The 20,135-nt window shown below is 41.4% G+C and overlaps 1 protein-coding gene across 4 annotated transcripts in view; it reads left to right on the forward strand.

Annotated features, from left to right (window-relative positions):
• LOC6725091 (1-phosphatidylinositol 4,5-bisphosphate phosphodiesterase) overlaps positions 1–17,551 on the forward strand; it is a 39,850-nt gene extending 22,299 nt beyond the window's left edge. For 2 of the 4 annotated variants that reach the window (XM_044923675.1, XM_016173410.3), the window contains 13 exons: positions 4,268–4,831; positions 4,903–4,962; positions 8,535–8,681; positions 8,972–9,051; positions 12,094–12,330; positions 12,399–12,565; positions 12,631–12,935; positions 13,328–13,492; positions 13,557–13,923; positions 14,032–15,295; positions 15,360–15,516; positions 15,582–15,671; positions 16,924–17,551. In XM_044923675.1, coding sequence (XP_044779610.1) covers positions 4,652–4,831; positions 4,903–4,962; positions 8,535–8,681; positions 8,972–9,051; positions 12,094–12,330; positions 12,399–12,565; positions 12,631–12,935; positions 13,328–13,492; positions 13,557–13,923; positions 14,032–15,295; positions 15,360–15,516; positions 15,582–15,671; positions 16,924–16,992 — 3,288 coding nt within the window. In that variant the 5' untranslated portion in view covers positions 4,268–4,651 and the 3' untranslated portion in view covers positions 16,993–17,551. Of the gene's footprint in view, positions 1–3,184; positions 3,320–4,267; positions 4,832–4,902; positions 4,963–8,534; positions 8,682–8,971; positions 9,052–9,488; positions 9,569–12,093; positions 12,331–12,398; positions 12,566–12,630; positions 12,936–13,327; positions 13,493–13,556; positions 13,924–14,031; positions 15,296–15,359; positions 15,517–15,581; positions 15,672–16,923 lie in introns of those variants that run through there. The other 2 variants (XM_016173409.3, XM_016173408.3) reach the window with 2 other exon arrangements.
• Positions 17,552–20,135: the final 2,584 nt, after the last annotated feature.

Here is a 20,135-nt window from a genome sequence, read left to right on the forward strand (position 1 = left end):
TCCACGCCACTCAACCCATCCCTCAATATTTCATTCGTGCAATCAGTGTTCACAGTTCACTGTTCGAATCGCTTGCCTCATTTCGCCCTTTTGGCCAGAATCAAAGAAGCCGGCACTCAAATATTTTACTACCTGCGATTCGCTGCGCATTTCCCTTTGCTTGTCTCATCAAATATTTAAATGCCAATTTCACAAATATTCTATGGCCGGCAAATTCAATTTCCTAAGTGTAATGGCCAACAGCAGCAACAATGGCATACAAAGATCGCTAAACCAATTGATTGGACTCAGTAGGTAAAAGGCTGGACTTAAAAAACAGCAAAATTAAAATGGAGAATAAAATGTAAACACAATTGTAGCGAGATACTTGCGACCAAACCAAAACTATGCAAACTATTCACTAGTGAAATCAGAACTACAATAGCAACATCAAAAGATTTTCGATATGAATATTGCAGCAACGTTTTGCCGTAGAAAAAAAGCAATTTTATTAACTGCAATCCCAACAACAATGTTTACAGATACCCAGATCTTGCAATGAAAATGCAAATGCAAAAATAAACAAAATGCCGCACGGCCATAAAAGCTGTATCAACAATTGTTATAACCATAACCATGAGAGCAACAAAAAGCAATGACAGCGGCTAGTAAACTTCGGTTCAAGAAAAATGGAACAAGCATTGGAAAATGTCTTGTCTAAAACTTTATAGGGCATTAAGTAGACAAGATAATCATAAAAAACAGAACGAATATATTTAAATTATTGCCAGATATGACAATCAGATAGAAATACACTACTTGGAAAACAATAAAAATGTCATATGCTATTTAAATGTTTTTATTTGCAGCACCAAAATAAAAAAGCTAAAACTACATTATTATTCATTTCTACTACTAATCAGGGTAATTTCTTCATGCGTGATTTTATTTTAAGCTATATTCATACATATATTATGAGTAGTACAACCTAGCTTTATTAACTTATTCCACCAAAAAAAAAACCGTCTTAAGGTCAAGTTCAGCTGGCCACTTAGACTTTAAAATATTTTTTCGGCAAGCATTGCGCAACTTTTTGAACGCGGTTCCTAAGTTTCGCCTTTGTCCAAAGGCCATCAAAAGCAGAAATGCCGCTAAACTGAAGATAGTTATGGCCTATAACCGTGCACCTGTAACCGTGCACTGCGCATATGTGTGTGTGTGCTAAAGCTATATAAATGCTATATCTATGCGAGTGTATATGTGTGTGTCTGTATTCCCCATAGATAATAGTAAGTACATGCAACAGAAGCCGCGAAAGGATGCCTGCCAAGTTTTATGGCCGCAAAGTATGCAATAATAAATTGAGCAATTGTCGCTGGAAAAGGAGGAGTGTCGAGGGGGCAGGTGGCGGGGGCGTGTCCTTTGGGGCTGAGGCTGCCACTTGGCGCGCACGTAATGAGCATATTTGTAGCACACTTCTCGGCATACGTGTGTGTGTGAGTGAGTGTGTGTGTGCGTCCTTTGAGGGAAAGTTTATGCAAGTTATTTTTACTCTGTAACCCGGAAAGTCGGGAGCCTTCCTTTCACCCTTCGCCCAGAAACCTTCGAGCTGCGAGCCGAATTTCCGCTCGATTCCGGGGAACGCAGGTGCTGAGGCGTGGCACTTGCCGAACGGAAAGGAAAAAAAATGAAGGAGGGGAGTGGAGAGGAAAGGAAAACCCCCAGCAAAAGGACCGTTGTCATACACTTCTTCGCACAAAAACTCCTGGGAGGTGAAAGGTAAAAGGAGAGGGTGCTCTCCGCACCTACATAGAAGGACGATTTGATTTCGTTTCGTGTTGTTCCTGCCCGCCTGCGTTCCCCGCTCCCTGCTCCACGCTCCTTTTCGTGCTCAAGTTCCTCCTCTTGGTATCTGCATTTAATGGTCGCCGGTGAAAGATGAATTCAAGTGCTTCGATTTCGGGAAAAGTGTTGTGTTCGAGGGCTTTGAGCGAGTGAAGAGGGCGCTTTTCACGGCACGACCTTATGACCCGCCATCCGGCACTGGGCACCACTTTAATGGCCATGATTAAATTCGCACTTTATGGCAGCCACTCCATTGGAAACGGAACAAAGGGATCGAAGCTCAAAACTAGTCATTTCCAAGCGCAAACATTACTATTATGTATTTGTATGTAGTTAAGCAGTTGCATTGATGCCCGTATCCTTGCACCTCGCTCCCACCTTCCTCCTCCATTTGAGCCGTCGTCCTTGGCGCCTCCCTTCCAATTCGCCAGACGAAAGTTCAAAAGCGCAAGGAGCGTAAATTCATTAAACATTCGTGGAGGAGCGGGCGTGAAAGTGTTTTTTTGTGCGTTTTTTTTAGAGTCCTGGCTGTGCGCTTGTTTGTATTTGTGATTGTGTTTGTGTGTCGTCTGGCTAACAAGCTCTCCAAGTTTAACAATGAGCGAAATTTCGCAGCTCATTGAATTTGAAGTCATGTGTAACACGACAGCGGCGTCGAAAAGAAAGCGGAAGAAATCACGGGGCTGCCAGTAATCAGTCAACTTTCTATATATACATATATATATATATATATTTGTATATACGATAGCTGTCGTGGGGGGGTGGCGCATAAATGTCACACAAAGGACTCCGACAGCCGTGAAGAGCGTCTGTCACAGACTCCGTATAAATAAAAAATAAAATAAATAAAACGCAGCCAAGGCGGCGGACTAAATATGTACACACAGAAAAAACGTTTAGCAATATGAAAGAATGTCTACTAAGTAAATGGGCTTTAATTTTGAATGCAGCTACTGCACATATGTAGTTACATTGTAGATAAGCACTAGAACGTGATCTTGAAAAATGTTAGAACCTAGCTAATGGCCATTTGTAGTTATTTTCGGCCATCGCAAGTGGAACGTGATGTTTCCGTGTAGCTAAATTGAAAAGCCAACAATGTGTTAGGTACAGCAACAAGCTGCGAAAACGGCAGCCACTTGAGTTTTGTCCCCGAATTGGAATCAAAGTCAGGTGCACGAGGCCATGGCCATGGTGTTCCGTTCAGTGGGTGGATGGTCGGTTGGGTGACGGTGGGTGGGGGTGGCTGGTGGCGGGAAGTCCCCAAAGTGCGTCAAAATCGAATCGCAGCGAAAAAGAACCTGTGGCCATGGCCCTGGCAATGTCGTCACTCGCTAATTCCATTAGTCTTAGTTTTTAGATGTTTCTTGGCTTCCGGCTGCAACGATGTGCTGTTAGTTCAGTTGTCTATCAGCTATCAGCCGGTTTCGTTAGAAAAAATCAAAAAAGTGCTCTAGAACTGACTCCTGCTCCTGCGAGTCCTTGTTAAACCTTGGTAAACTTGTGCCAACTTTAAAGTGGATTTTTGTTTTGTTCTCATTTTTTTTTTACCTATTTTTTGAATGTGTCGAACTCATAAAGTGTGTGCAGATTGCAAATTGGCAGGCGGATTTGTGCGTGCGAAATTAGTTCAATTCGAATGCTAATTCAATTTGAAAGTTTTTCCCCTCTCCCAGCAATAAAACTCATTAAACTTTATGCCGAAATTATTCGCAAATTGGCATGCGATTGGCATTCCTGTTGATTATGCTCATTCTGAATGCAATTTTTCGAAATATTTAATCATTTATATAGCAAGTATTTTAACAATCTTGATTAAAATTATTCACTCACCATCAGTTCATTACTTAATCAGTTCGGCAATTTTAAATTTAATTTCAATGTGCTGAACGTTGTGAGGGAAATCATTTCATTTCCAAGGGCAGTTAGTTAGTTATCGTCTCTAGTTTCTCATGTTGAAAGTGGCATAGCTTGCATAATTAATGGTAGAAAATACGCTCTCTTGTAGACATTTTACCCCAAATCGAAATTGAAAATTATATGTTGCATTCGGAAACTAGAAGCTAACCCTTGATGGCAAAATGGAAAGGCAAAATAAAAGCAAATTATTGACTTTCCTATTGTAACATGAGCAATCAAGGCGCACTCCTGATTTTCGTATCATACACTGCGATAAAAGCGGTAGCAAGTGTGGGAATTATGAATAAGATAAATACAGTTACAGTTAAGAATTGCCTGCGAATATAAAAGGATATGTACGAATTGTATCTTATTTTCAAATTTTAACCGCTTTTTCTGCCACTGCAGGATGTCCGTGTCTTCATGTCTTCATTTTGTTTGTGGCCTGCCGCACAATTATTATTGCAGGAGTGCTCGAACGCACAACCCCAAAACCCGTTGTGCCTGTCATGTCTAATGGTCGAATCTCGTTTTACATTTGCAGCTGCGTCGAGGATTTTAAATAAAAGGGAACCTGCCGCTCGGAAGTCGTGGCAGAAGTGCAGCAAGTGCTGCCGGGCCAAGTTCAATTAGCCGGAAAACGGACCATGTGATCTGCTATAAATGCGATTGTATATACACACACACACATCCGTTGGGAGCATCGATAGATAGGGCCAGTATATAATATGTCCGGAAATTAAGTTGACAGTTGAAAAAGAGAGAGAGAGAGAGAGCGAGCGAGAGACGGGGGACAGATCTTGATCTGGTTAGATATATATCGCATGTGCAGGGCAACGGAAACGGAAGCGTCAGCGGCAACGGAAACAGCAACGGAAGTGGAAACGGAAACGGAAGTGGCTAAGCTAACATCACACAGTCGGCAATAATGACCAAGAAGTACGAGTTCGATTGGATCATTCCGGTTCCGCCGGAATTGACCACGGGCTGCGTTTTCGATCGCTGGTTCGAAAACGAAAAGGAGACAAAGGAGAATGACTTTGAGCGCGATGCCCTCTTCAAGGTCGACGAATACGGATTTTTTCTGTACTGGAAAAGCGAGGGCCGGGTAAGCTATGGCAAATATATTGAGAAATAGGAATTACAGTGGCTAAGCATATATTTTATATATCCTTGCAGGATGGCGATGTCATAGAACTCTGCCAAGTAAGCGACATTCGTGCGGGCGGAACACCAAAGGTGAGTAAATACATATGTCATATCTGTTTTGGGGCGGTACTATTTAATGTCGAAAGAGTAACAATCCAATTGGCAGACGTATTTCAAATCGCAATTCCAATAAATCAAGTTTTCCGCCAATTTGTGGTTTTACAACCATGAAATGGTCAATTTATTCCTTGCAATGAAATTGATTTAAAAGAGAGACCCCCTCACAAAAAAAAAATATAAATTTCCTGCAAATAAATGATGTTTTCCACAGATTTATTTTGCGGGATTTTTCGTTGAATCGTTGGCCTTAGAATAATATTTAAATCCCTTTTTTCCGCTGTTTAATTAGTCGATTTACTGTCAATAATAAAACATAATTAAGAGCAGAGGGAAATTTAAACTGCATGCAACAAATAAATACGCATTTTTAAAAGACTTATGTTACAATGGCGAATATTTGCTCCCATATCCAATTAGTTTGAAAATCAATAATATATTTAATTTAAAATTATTATTTTCGTGTGCTTTCTTCTGTGGCACCTGTCTTCTTTTCCACATTTTCCCGTATTTTCCCCGCCAAGTTTTGACTAAGTGCAGTTGGTGTTTCCTTTATTTTTCCTATTTCGCTGGCAGGATGAACTATCACAAAGCCATAAAACTGTCGCCTGTGTGTATGTGTGTGTGCGCGCGTGTGTGTCTTGATGTGTGGGTGTATGCATCGGTTAATGTGTCAATATGTCACTTTTGCTCTCAATTGTTTTCATCCAGCGCCATTTGTGGATCAAAGTCGCCGTCTTCGACTCGAAACGCATTTGTTCCATGCGCTAGATTTATTGTCACCGACCGGCCACGCCCCCTTCTATATATTCCCTTTAACCCGACATATGGCACGTCTATATATGCCATATACCGGGGTGTATATAAGGTGGGAGGCGGACTGATAGAGTGACGTATTTGTTTGTTTGTCTGTCGTCGTCTCCTAAATGAAATTTATGACCGAACAGCAACAGCCCGAAATGAAGCTTCATTTGGGCCAATCCATCTATACGTTGTATGTATGTGTATGTGTATGTGTACATACATATATATATATATAGACTCTTTCATACATATATTTATGGGCGATGCAGGTGCTGCCCCGAGACTCGAACTAATGTAGACTTGCTGTCCAGTTTCCTCCCCCTCTGGTGTTTCCCCTGCCCTCCTTTGACACACTTTTCCGAAGGGAAGGGCTGAAAGTGAAACTGAAACGAAGGCTCGGTTGAGTGCATCCAACTGGCAACCAATAGGTATGCCCATATCCACTCCCATCCCATCACATTTTGCACAGCCAGAGGGCACACCCAGTGCTGCACATTTGGATCTGTCTTTATGAGTTCATCTTTTCGGTAAATTTCGAAATTTCGAAATTAAAAGAACATGCATTGATTTGAAATTTTAATAATATAACCCATAATATTACCATTTATTGGTAATAGTATTACACCCTACATTCTACAAGCTCGCCTTTAAGCAGCATTGCAAATTTTCCGCCCTCACCCTCCACGTTCTCTTCAGTTTGCCTTTGAGCCTGGGGCAAACCCTTTGACTATTCTGCATGTGGGTTACAGGTGCATCTGGGGGAAAATGAAAATGAAATGTGGGCGGAATGGGAGAATGGACACGGCGAAAGGGACTACTAAGTGGCTTCCAGGTGCGGTCGTCGGTAGGGCGCCATTCAATCGTGAACAGGTTGCACTGGAAGGGAAAAATACTGGAAGGCTGAAAAATATCTAAGCAAATGAGACCTTAAATGTGCCCAAAGTAAAAAAGAAAACTTTAAATTATTATATTTTCTTTTTTTGGACTTTTCTTAACCCTACCAACATCTTTGTGTTCCATCGATTCTGCTTTGCTCTAGTCCTCGGGCAAATTCAATTAAAATACAAAATAAACACCAAGGAGCAGAAGTTGCAAGAAACTCACATAATGATCACAGCTGAGTGCGTGTGTGTGTGCCAAAATTGTTGACCACAAATAAGATGCCCGAAAAGAAAATGCCAACTGAGTAAAAGCAAAAGACACAAAATGCAAAAAGTTTTCAGCAGAAAGGAAAAAAAAGCGGACAGGGTTTCAATATATCATACACTGAAAAAAAGCTACCGTGCTAGCGTTTCTGAATGCCAAGTAAAGTGAGTCTCTTATGACACATCTTCTTTTTTCTCCGTGTCAGTGTGTGTGTGTGTGTGTGTAAGTGTGCGTTTAGTGCTCTGCCATCACTTGAAATGTTTGGTCATCAATATTAAATCAGTGAGCGACACACACAGGCAAATAAATGAAAGAGAGGGGACACATTAGGGACAGAAAGAGAAGGAGCGCCAAGTGCGCAAAAGAGACGGCATCATTTAGTGCGAGAGAGGCAGAGTGCTTGCTGAAAAGCCTTGCACAATGAACCATTAAAAGTTGCTTCGTTTGGCAGAGGGAAACCGCAGAAAAAGTCGGCAAAAAGAGTGAGAAAAGGAGGAGGAGGGCAACACAACCGAAAAAAATATTGAAAACGAAAAATTTGAGCTTGGTTGCAGTTTTTCGTTATTGCCCCCGACTTTTCCTGGCTTTTAGTTTGCTGGCGCTTTTCAATAATGCACGAAGCTCTGCAAACGTAACAAAGCGAGTGGCACACGAAAAAAAAAAATATAAACGAAAAAAGGAAGAAAATAACGAAGAAAAAAAAAATATATATATAAAGTAAAGGAAAGAATAAGGGAACAAAACTTTTATAACATTTGCTTTCACTTTATTTGGTTCAAAGGAGCGACAGGGGATAAAATCGTGGAAGTCTGACTTATTTAGCACTCGAAAGTCTGCTGCTTTCTTGCCCCGACTTTCCTCACAAATTGCACTTGAACTGATTGAGCTATTGTGCCTGTGTGTGTGTGTGTGTGTGTGCCTGTGTGTGTGCGCCCTTGGGGGCGGGGAAAAATCCTCAATGGGGTCTTTGCATAATTCAATTTCCTTTAAGAAATTCACCATTTAAGTGGAAGACTTTGAAACGGCATTTAAGGTGGCAAACAACAGGTTTCTCTCATACAATTGCACTTTTCAAATGGCTACAGGGTTAGGAAAATCAAGTGTTTAAGATATTCTGCCCCATGATTCAATATGTTAACAGTTTGTATACAATTTGGAGGAAGATCGAAAATGTAGCATACTTTCTCGCGCTCTTAAAGGTACGTTAACTGCACTTTATTGGACTGCGCAGCAATTTCAATGTAATTGCTGGCCAAAATTGAAGGACAAGGGAGGGCGGAGGGGTTAAGGTCGAAAGAAGTACAAAGCATTTAATTGTTGCTGACGGCCAAAGGGAAAATAGAATGAAAATGTATTTGTTTTGGCTCCGCGAATGCTGCACAAATGTTGATAAATGTTCTGTGCAAGCCTTGATTAATGATGCGACTGGAGATTAATGTTCTGCGATGGCGATTCCGATACAACACAGCGTTCAGTCGGGATGCGCCAAATTGCAGTCAAATGCTAGGCCACGGGGCGTATGCGCAATGTGCCGTTGAATTAGCTGAGCTGATGATGACTATAATTTGTATTTGTATTTGCTTTACTTCCGACAGGATCCGAAGATACTTGATAAGGTGACGAAGAAGAACGGCACCAATATACCGGAACTGGATAAGCGATCCCTGACGATCTGTTCGAACACGGACTATATCAATATAACATATCACCATGTTATTTGTCCAGATGCGGCAACAGCCAAGGTAAGTCACGTCCTAATAGGCGGGAGCAGGCTAAGTCCGGAAGCGGAAATGACAGGGCGGATCTCTTATCTCTTATGTCAGTAATTTGCATTTCCCTATCGCAATTCAGTCCTGCATTCCTTGTGTTTTTTAAGTTTTTAAAAACAAATAACCATACGCAGTGGTTCTTGCTTCAACTATGGAAGCCTTTGAAGAAGAGTAATGCAATATATAAAAATTAATGCAGAAAGGCAACGAAACTGATATCACTCATTGGAATCACACATTCCTTCTATCGACTCTTCTTTTAGATCTGGCTAGATGGCATACGAAAAATAACCCATAATGTCAAAGCGAACAATATCTGCCCCATGATGTGTCTGCGGAAACAGTAAGTGGGCGTGTTCACTACTTACCTCACCACTTACCTCATCCCCCTACCTCACCCCTACCCTTATCACTAACCCCACCTTTAACCCCTTCCTCCCCCACCCCACCCCTTCCTTAGCACTTGCTGTCTGTCTTTGTTCACATTATTGCAACGGCCTCGGTGCTTCCCTTTCGCCCTGCATCCCATGTCCCTTCGCCTTGCCACATTAATTCCACTTGCTGCACCTCACTCGATTACACTGTGTACATAATTGCATCGATTGTTCCGTTCTCTCTGTTCTGCATGCTGTTCCTTTTCTTCTACTTCTTCTTCTTGTTCTCGTTATTGTTGTTGCTGTTTATGTCGTTGTCCTTTACGATTGTCTACTCTCTCTTTCTCCATACATATATGTATATACCACATATATATTTATGTGTACAACTGTCTCACTCGAGCAGAGCTGGCAAAAGAACTTGCGTCTCATCACGCATAATAACCGCGCCACGAATGTGTGTCCGCGCGTCAACCTGATGAAGCAGTAAGTACGGTCACACTGAAGTAGAATGAAACACCTGTTTAGGCGAATTATGACTCTATGACACTCAGCTAAGATCACATTAATCAGCTGATGAGGAAAGTAAAATTTAAATTATGGTTTTAGTTCGAATTATTCGTAATCAAAAGTACCTATTTTTGTCTGGTGTCATATAGTCATAAGTAGAAGAGCTCGAGTAAAAGCTATAAATAGTGCAAATACTACGGTGCTACGGTAAGTAGTTAACAACCTAATCTCGCACACTATCAACTCGTTAAAACATTAGTCGAAAAGACTATTTTCAGCTCTAAATATGCTATAAGTTACTATTGGAATGCCCGATGCTGCTTTATCCTAAACCTGTTATTTCATTCGCTAAATTTGCATTTTATGGAGTGTTGGACTGTCGTTATTAATTTCCTAATTGCTGATTACGTAATTCCGAGAGTACCAATTCGATCCGCCGCCAAGGGACTCGACTCGACATTTCGCCCAATACCATAGTTGTTGATTATCCTATTCCACGGGTGCGTTTCACGTTTAGCACAAAATAAATTCACGTTATTTGCATTTCCTGTTCCGCACAAAATGGGCAGAATGGGAATAAGTACGGGGAGATTCAGTTGGCCTGGGCTGCTGCTCACTTTCCCACCGAAGCCATCATGAATAATTCCAGGAGTGGGTGCGGTGCAGTGTGTGTGGGTGTTCGGTCAAAGGGCTTCATACTTTATGCGGAGCACATTTTGAAAAATAAGGGTATTATGGGTGTCATAGCATAAACAGCGAAAATAAAGCAATCTTTATTCACAAAGAAACTCAGGATGCGATGTCAAGCGAATGTTGCAGCGCATTTGCGATGGTGATGAAAACATACGAGCAGTACAGTTTAAAGAGGTTTTTATTTTGTAACTCAAATAAAATGTTTTCATAATAATGAGAAGCTTATGTATATAATTGAAGACGTCTTTAAGTCTCATCGCTCTGCTCTGAAAAAAGCAAGCAGAAATGGTTTTAGTTGGGTTTGAATCAAATGGGCGCCGCAATGAAAATTCCAGCCTCGTCAACCGAAATTGGGTTAAACTGCCCAAAGTTTGCTCGACTCCCTTCCGATAGACAAGTGCAGCGAATGCACTCAATGGCCAATGCTCGCTGGTCGATGGTGGATGGTCCAAGGGGTCCAAGGATGAAAGGTGGCAGCTAAAATGCGGTTCATTGGATATGCGATGCCTTGCGGTGAACTCTCTGCCCAGTCGAGTGTGTTTTTTGGGTTGTTCAATGGGTGTGTTTACGGGTAATGGGTGTGTTGCATCCGGGATCACACACCTGCCAGCGAACAGTGAGAAATATCGATTCGGGTTAAGTGTTTATATAAATATATATATATATATATATATAAATATATATATATAAATATATATATATATATATATATATATATATATATATTATTGGTATTGCCTATTGGGTCAAACGGGCAGAAAGAGCCGAGGAAATACCTGCTAAAAACTATACTTGATTTTATGCAAATCAGTAAGACTTTCTCTCAGTGTGCAAATGTTTCTGTGGTCTTTCGGGCGGAATGGTAAAAAGTTGCAAAGTGCATTCAACGAACAATCGTGTTAACCGCCGGCGTAGCCAACACCTTGGCCAAATGGGAGGCGGACGAGAGGTGGCTGGAACGTGAGTGGGCGTGGCACGGTAGCAGTTGCACGTTTGTATTGTAAATTAGTTGTCCTAGTTTGCAATTTCTTTCTGATTGCATTATTTATGCGTCATTCGGCGCATACGGCGCATTTTGCAATTACTTGGCCCGAAACCGAAGGATGGGGCCACATTCCACGAATGGATCCCAATTGCAAATTGGACACAAGTGCGAGCGGCCCTCGATTCAATTAGTTATGAGTTCTGTTTTCGGAGCGGTCGTTAATCATCTGCGTAATGGATCGCCTGGAATTGATTGCTAATCAATATTTGATTCGATTACCGGTCAGCTTAGTTCACTAAACAGTCGTTAAATGAAAGTGAAATAGGGCTCGGAATGGCAAGGACCTTTGACGTAGTTTCAAGCCAATTTGATGGCAATTTCCTGCTGCTTTTGGTAAATTCCAAATTGTTATTTACTTACGGTTCGAAGGGGATTTTTAATTACATTTATGAAGACTTGCGTCCAATGCGACATTAAATGCATTTTAATCTCATCACTTCTCTGTTTAATCATTTAATTATAAGATCTTTGCTACTCTAACCACTTTTCCATTTGCAATATCTTGTATGCTATTCAAATAGTCAGTCGTTATATTAATCATTTAAATGTGTAGATAACATAATATGTAGTTTAATTAGGTTTAAATATCTCCAGCTATTTTGAGCCAAGGTATGTACATATGTATATATTTTGAATGTTGTTCTCGCTGTTGTCGTTTTAATTGCATCATCCGAAAACCCCTAAAGCAACTCAGTTTCTTTCCGAGAATAAAGTGCAATTATAACTGATCTGACCTTCTCGAAATTCCTAAACCCAATAATAGTTGGATGCGATTGAGTTACTGCGTAGAGAAGAGTGGCAAAATTCCAGTTAAAACGCTGGCCAAAACCTTCGCATCCGGCAAAACGGAGAAATTGGTGTACACGTGCATAAAGGATGCCGGTCTGCCCGATGATAAAAACGCAACGATGACCAAGGAGCAGTTCACCTTCGACAAGTTCTACGCCTTGTACCACAAGGTGTGTCCCCGAAACGACATTGAGGAGCTCTTCACCTCCATGTAAGTAGAAGGCGCTGACCTCTAAAACATAATCGTAATCACTTGGCCCTATTTGCTCTCCTTTTCAGCACCAAGGGCAAGCAGGACTTCATCAGCTTGGAGCAATTTATCCAGTTCATGAACGACAAACAGCGCGATCCGCGGATGAACGAAATCCTGTACCCTCTCTACGAGGAGAAACGCTGCACGGAGATCATCAACGACTACGAGCTAGATGAGGAGAAAAAGAAGAACGGTAAGAGCTCCTAGTTCTATTGGGAAATGTAAATGTGATGATTTCAATTTCGATTCCAACTTAAGTTCAAATGTCGCTGGACGGATTTAAGCGCTACCTAATGTCCGACGAAAACGCACCCGTATTCCTGGACCGGCTGGATTTCTACATGGAAATGGATCAGCCACTGGCCCATTACTATATCAACAGCTCGCATAACACCTACCTATCTGGTCGTCAGATCGGCGGCAAAAGTTCCGTGGAAATGTACCGCCAGACACTCTTGGCAGGCTGTCGCTGCGTGGAGCTGGATTGCTGGAACGGAAAGGGTGAAGACGAGGAGCCCATCGTCACCCACGGCCACGCCTACTGCACCGAAATCCTCTTTAAGGTAAGATCCTAACCCTCTAGTCTCTCAACTGCTGCAAAAGTTCAACAATCATTACGAGAGAACAAGTTCAATTGGTAGAATGAGGCTTTAATTGAAACATTAATCATTTCGCATGTAATGTCAGCATTCTCAATGGTCCAAGTGCATCTAATGTGCACAGTCCGTTTGGGAATATGACTGCATTGTTTGGAAACTTTGCGGTGGTAAACAAATTACATGCAGATTTGTACAAATTATAGTTCCGAGAATAATTTGGTTTGAGTTAACTGTATAGTTAGCAAACCAAATTAGGAAATGCATGTTGAGTACATACATAAAGGATAAGCTTTTATAAATTGAGGCTTGTAAGGAATTAAATATAATTAATATGTTTTTTCCTATATTCCTTGCAGGACTGCATCCAGGCGATTGCGGATTGCGCCTTCGTGTCCTCCGAGTATCCGGTAATCCTGTCCTTCGAAAACCACTGCAACCGCGCCCAGCAATACAAGTTGGCCAAATACTGTGATGACTTCTTTGGCGATCTGCTGCTGAAGGAGCCGCTACCAGATCATCCGGTAAGTGGCGATAGTCCAAACCAATGTGCATCATATTGCTAATCTCGATTGCATACCGATTTAGCTGGATCCGGGCCTTCCGTTGCCGCCACCCTGCAAACTGAAGCGTAAGATCCTCATCAAGAACAAGCGAATGAAGCCAGAAGTGGAAAAGGTCGAGCTGGAGCTCTGGCTGAAGGGCGAACTCAAGACGGATGACGATCCGGAAGAGGACGCCAGTGCGGGCAAGCCGCCAGAGGCAGCCGCCGCCCCCGCACCCGCCCCGGAAGCAGCCGCCGCCGCCGAAGGAGCGGCCGAGGGTGGCGGAGGAGCGGAGGCCGAAGCCGCCGCTGCCAACTACAGCGGCTCCACAACTAACGTGCATCCGTGGCTCTCCTCCATGGTCAATTACGCGCAGCCCATCAAGTTCCAGGGCTTCGACAAGGCAATCGGTATGTACCAACATACCAACAAGACATTTACTTAAATGTTGCTTAAATATATATGTAATTTCAATACATTCCATTATTAATGCATATTAATTTGTGTCCTACCCACAGAAAAGAACATTGCCCACAATATGTCCTCGTTTGCGGAATCGGCGGGCATGAACTACTTGAAGCAGAGCTCCATCGACTTTGTCAATTACAACAAGCGTCAGATGTCGCGAATTTATCCCAAGGGCACACGAGCGGACTCCTCAAACTATATGCCGCAGGTGTTCTGGAACGCCGGCTGCCAGATGGTCTCACTCAACTTCCAGAGCTCCGATTTACCCATGCAACTCAACCAGGGCAAGTTCGAGTATAACGGCGGCTGTGGCTATCTACTGAAACCGGATTTCATGCGTCGAGCCGACAAGGATTTTGATCCGTTTGCGGATGCGCCGGTGGACGGCGTGATTGCGGCCCAGTGTTCCGTGAAGGTGATTGCCGGCCAATTCTTGTCGGACAAGAAAGTGGGCACCTATGTGGAGGTGGACATGTTTGGATTGCCCTCGGACACGGTGAAGAAGGAGTTTCGCACGCGTTTGGTCGCCAATAATGGCCTGAATCCAGTTTACAATGAGGATCCCTTCGTGTTTCGCAAAGTGGTCCTTCCGGACTTGGCTGTGCTAAGATTTGGCGTTTATGAGGAAAGCGGAAAGATTCTGGGTCAACGTATTCTGCCGCTGGACGGTCTACAGGCTGGCTATCGGCATGTTTCCCTGCGCACGGAGGCTAACTTCCCCATGTCGTTGCCCATGTTGTTCGTGAATATCGAGCTAAAGATCTACGTACCTGACGGCTTTGAGGACTTCATGGCCATGTTGTCGGATCCGCGAGGATTCGCCGGTGCCGCTAAGCAGCAAAACGAACAGATGAAGGCCCTTGGCATAGAAGAGCAGAGCGGCGGTGCCGCCCGAGATGCTGGCAAGGCCAAAGAGGAGGAAAAGAAGGAGCCACCACTAGTCTTTGAGCCCGTCACGTTGGAATCTCTGCGCCAGGAGAAAGGCTTCCAAAAGGTGGGCAAAAAGCAAATCAAGGAGCTCGACACCCTGCGCAAGAAGCACGCCAAAGAGCGCACCTCGGTGCAAAAGACCCAGAATGCAGCCATCGACAAGTTGATCAAGGGCAAGAGCAAAGACGACATTCGCAACGATGCCAACATCAAGAACTCGATCAATGACCAGACCAAACAGTGGACCGACATGATCGCCAGGCACCGTAAGGAGGAATGGGACATGCTGCGCCAACATGTCCAGGACTCGCAGGACGCCATGAAAGCACTGATGCTCACCGTTCAGGCGGCGCAGATCAAGCAGCTGGAGGATCGTCATGCCAGGTGAGATAACTATCACACAACGACAACGCATTCTAAACAAGTACCCATAATATTTGATGCGCAGGGACATAAAGGATCTGAATGCCAAGCAAGCAAAAATGTCGGCGGATACCGCCAAGGAGGTACAGAACGACAAGACCTTGAAGACCAAGAACGAGAAGGATCGTCGGCTGCGTGAGAAGCGCCAGAACAATGTGAAGCGCTTCATGGAGGAAAAGAAGGTTAGTTCTGTTCTATTCTTAATAACTCAACTGAATCATATATATATGTATTTATTTGCTTACAGCAAATCGGCGTTAAGCAGGGCCGTGCGATGGAGAAACTAAAGTTGGCGCATTCGAAGCAGGTCGAGGAATTCAGTACCGACGTGCAAAAGGTACTGAACGAAACTCGGCCGCAGACCGACACTATAACCAGTATTGAGACTGTACTTTAGACAACCACACCTGTACAGCTAGAAAGCGATAAACCGTAAACGATAAACGTTATAATCTATAACCTAACGACATAATATGAATCAAAAACGAAACAGAAAACCCGAAACTGAAACCAAAGTGAAGATATGCATCCCAGATACGATTGTAGTTGCTGTAGCCCCTTAATTTTCGATCGAGAGAGAGTGAGAGAGAGAGATTATCGACTGGGGATGCATCTTCCGATAAACGATAAACAATAACCGATCACAAACGAAAACCCAACCTAACCGAACCCATCCGTACTAACCTGAAACGTAATCGATCAGTCAGTAGCTGCTAATCTTTCACACTAACTGCTAAGATGTAATTATCTACTGTTTCCTATATATGTATTATATATTTATTGGTACATGTTCATTTTGTTTACTCATCGTGTGTTCTACTTTTACCTAGTTTTCGACTTGTTCAGATAATTTTCGAGCACGGTTTCGCGATCCTATTAAAAATGAGATCGCGTTTTTCTTTGATGTGGTTCCTTTTTTTGCCTTGCTTTTAAACATCTTTTTGAATTACTTTGTTGGCCGAATACTTTTGATTTGAAAATAGTCCCACGTTAATACTGAGTTGGCTTAACAATTTTTATTTATTTTTGCTTTTCTGTGCTTTTTCATCATTTTTGTGTGCTCGTGTCAAAATCACTATATCCCTAAATCTTCTGTCTTAAGACTGTTTTTTTTTTTTCACCAATAATTATAAGTGTTATATGATTCTTGGCTTGAATCCCATAATCCGTAATACCAAGCTCGCGGCTCTACTATCGAACTACCTTATGGGCCTCTCTCTCCCTCTCTCTTTCTCTCTCTGTCACTTTCACTCTCTAAATCTGTCTCTGTCTGAAAACCCAATCTGTCACGTACCCTTACCTTAACCGCCTAGTCATTTATTGTTTGCTGTGTCGCCCCAAATCGCAAATGGCAAAGTAATTGAGAAAAACTAAAAGGATATTCTATATTTTCTCTTGCTCTTTCTCTCTCTCTATCTCTCTCTCTCTCTGTCTCTATCTAACACACGTACACATATGCCCATTGTCTCTCTTTCAATTTAAACCACCAAAAATCACACAATTTGTTTACTTTTGCAATATATTTTGTATTTGCTGTCTCACACGCTGCCGTCTGTCAACCAAAATCCAACTGCCGCTTCAAAAACAAGCTTATGGACATGTACAAAATCGAGGAGGAGGCGTATAAGACGCAAGGAAAAACGGAATTTTATGCCTAAGATTCCCAGATCAATGGTCAAAAACGGGAAAGAGCACCGCGATACCAAACAGAATAAAAAAAAAAAACACTAAAAAATTTGAGAAAAACCAAAAAAAAAAAAAAAAAATGCTGATTTAGCTGAAGATGCTAACATATATACTTTTCCTTATAAACTACATTTACACACCCATCACTCGAAAACACACACTCGCCCACATCTTGAAAACGTAACTTAACTTACAAATATTTATGTATATGTTTTATGGCGGAAGCATAAGCTTATATTCTTAATACCTAGAATTCAAAAACACTTTGTGCTTTATATTTATTTAAGATTCTGATGAAGATAAAAGAATAAGGAAAAAAATAAGTCAATGAGGAGGTCACGCAGTAATGTGTGCAGTTTATGGGGACTTGCTCCTCTCGAATTGATTGTAATTTATTTTGAAAAACATAAAAAAAACAACCAATGAAAAATAAAGGATACCAAAATCTTGTAAGGTATTTTGTGCTAACAACACAATAAAAACGGTACACCGATAAGTATAGACCACACACAGTGCGTTTCGCAACTAAAAGAACTATCTTTTTGTTCTTTGATCGGTGAACAGTTCGCACTGTCCACAATCATATATGTATACATAACACCAACCTAACATCCTGCCCCATATAGTCGTATGTTTCAAGTGAACAACTTACATGAGTTTCCGATTCTCCACCTAATAGCTTAGCCAATTAACTAACCAGTAAGCCGAAGCCATCAATTAACCAGTTAAGCAATCCAAGGCGCCCACAATTAACCGGACAAACAACCCCAGACAGAAATGTTTATCAGAGAACTGCAAGGGTGGCACTTTTTTACCACTCGACTCACACCCTACAATTTTGTGTGCGGGTGCTACCCGCCACGCACATCGCGGGTACTTACAAACACACAGTATAAATCTGAACATGTAGACAAGACACCCCGTTGTGCGCGCACCCGAATCAATACGGTGCTCCGCGTCGCGGGTGCCGATCACACACTGCCTAAAAAGGGATGAGTGAGAAAAACACTTGTGGGTATACCGTTAAACACATGGGTGTTTCCAAAAATACTCGGGTGTTTCCAAAAATACTCGAGTGGTCTCGTAGGTAATCGAGTCACAGACAAGATGCGTAACTCCATGCGTTTTACACTCCATACGTTTACACACTATTCTTTCGGCGTGGCTCTAGACTTTGTCGAATACTTTGTAAAATGCCCTTCATCTTATTATTATATATTATTATTATTATTATTATTAATTATATATATTATATAATATTTTATTATATTATATATTATTAATATAATATATATATATATATATTATATTATATATTATTATATATTATATATATTAATAACGTTATTATTATTTAAATATAGATTATAGTAAAAATAATAGTACATAATGTCACAAAATTCATTTCAAAAATTACTTTATATAAGAATATTTGTCATTAGAGTATTCAGGTAGCGACGTGTGAAAAATAAATAACGGAATGATTCGAAACGGGTGGCACCCTTTGAGTCCATCAAAGACGTGAGCACGAAATTTTTCTTGGGTATTCCCTTTTACCCTTCATTTCTTATACCCGTCACGCTTCCTCCCATACAAATTTTAGGCGTACAAAAAATGACCAGAGAACTGCAGCCCGCATACAAAAAATGACGTGCGGCCGATCGTTGACTGTGCGTCCACTCACCCAAACGGCTCTTGCGCAGCAGGCCTCGGGTGGTTTTTTTACTCGTAACAAAAACACAACGTCGGTAAAACACTCGAGTATTTTGTGTTGCCGCAAGTAGGGTGTCAAAAAAAACGGGGTGCCTAGAGTACCGAGTGTTTATCGGGTGGACGTAGAGTGCGAGTGGCGGGCTGCAGTTCTCTGATGTTTATGTAATTCGGAAAAAATATAGTAAGATAGGGGGTCTTTTGAAGAGCATTTATTTTGCAAAAACTTCGGAGGAATACCCTTTCACACGTCGTATATAATATAAATATAAATACCAAAGTATTAAATGTGTAATTCAGACAAAGAAACACCCCTACCGGCAGTTATATATACACAACACGCTCACTCACACCTACCACACACGAAAGAAATAATAATTTCGGAATTATTAAAAACGAAATGGTTTACTTACATAAAATGTACATTTTTATCCGCTGTGTATTAGTTCCGATCTTATTTCCAAATTAAAAACCCGAACGAGATAAAGATATTGCGATTGTGTACTACCAGAAAAAGTAGCCAAAAATATATACATATATACACACACGGAACAAAAAATACATATGTAGATCTAGTAAATATTATACCAAAGTAAGAGATAAATATAACAACTTAAGATAGATTCTGTTTGAATTGTCAAAAGCGTTTATGTTGCACTCAAAATTTGCTGTTTGCATGTATTGTAGTTGTTGCAAAGCCAAACGAAAAAATTAACAAAGAAAAAGAAACCGAAAATGTAGAAAATTAATTGAACGAAACTAAGGCAAGGATGCAAAGAAAGAATGTAATTTCCCATTTGAATTGAATTTAAACTTAAATATGTGCCCTAAAGATCGAAAACGGAGAAGCGTTTACACTGTGCTATTAACGAATCGAAAACATTTAGTTAACTCATACAAGGTAACTGTACTAAATTATGTACAATATTTAACCAACGCCTACGACTATGTATTTAGAGAATTGATCGAGTTTTATGAATGTGATAAGCGGTTACATTTTATTACACGAACGCGAGAAAAAGCGAATCCCAACTACCCTTTATCTCCAATACTTTCGCCTTTGCCAACACTGTCTTATTATCATTTCTCCCCAAGGGCACGAGTTGAGGGTTGGATGGAGGAAAACGATTGCAAAGCTTTGTATGATATGTAATATAATGTGCCAATCCCAATGTTAACCAAAAACTAAAAAAGTGAAACGAACATTGTCTAACTGAGATCGCAACTAATTTATTTATTCGCTCGTATAATGTATACATTAGATAGAGGCCTAGCCTCTTAGTCGAAAAGCCCTCAAATTTGGCACACTTATAACACACAAAAATTATTGGCGCGGGTAAAAACTATTCCGGTACATACTTCAAGGACTTGTTCCTTTTTTCCCAAGTTGTTGTTTCAATAATTG

The sequence above is a fragment of the Drosophila simulans genome, chromosome X, assembly GCF_016746395.2.
Source record: "Drosophila simulans strain w501 chromosome X, Prin_Dsim_3.1, whole genome shotgun sequence".
Taxonomy (NCBI): domain Eukaryota; kingdom Metazoa; phylum Arthropoda; class Insecta; order Diptera; family Drosophilidae; genus Drosophila; species Drosophila simulans.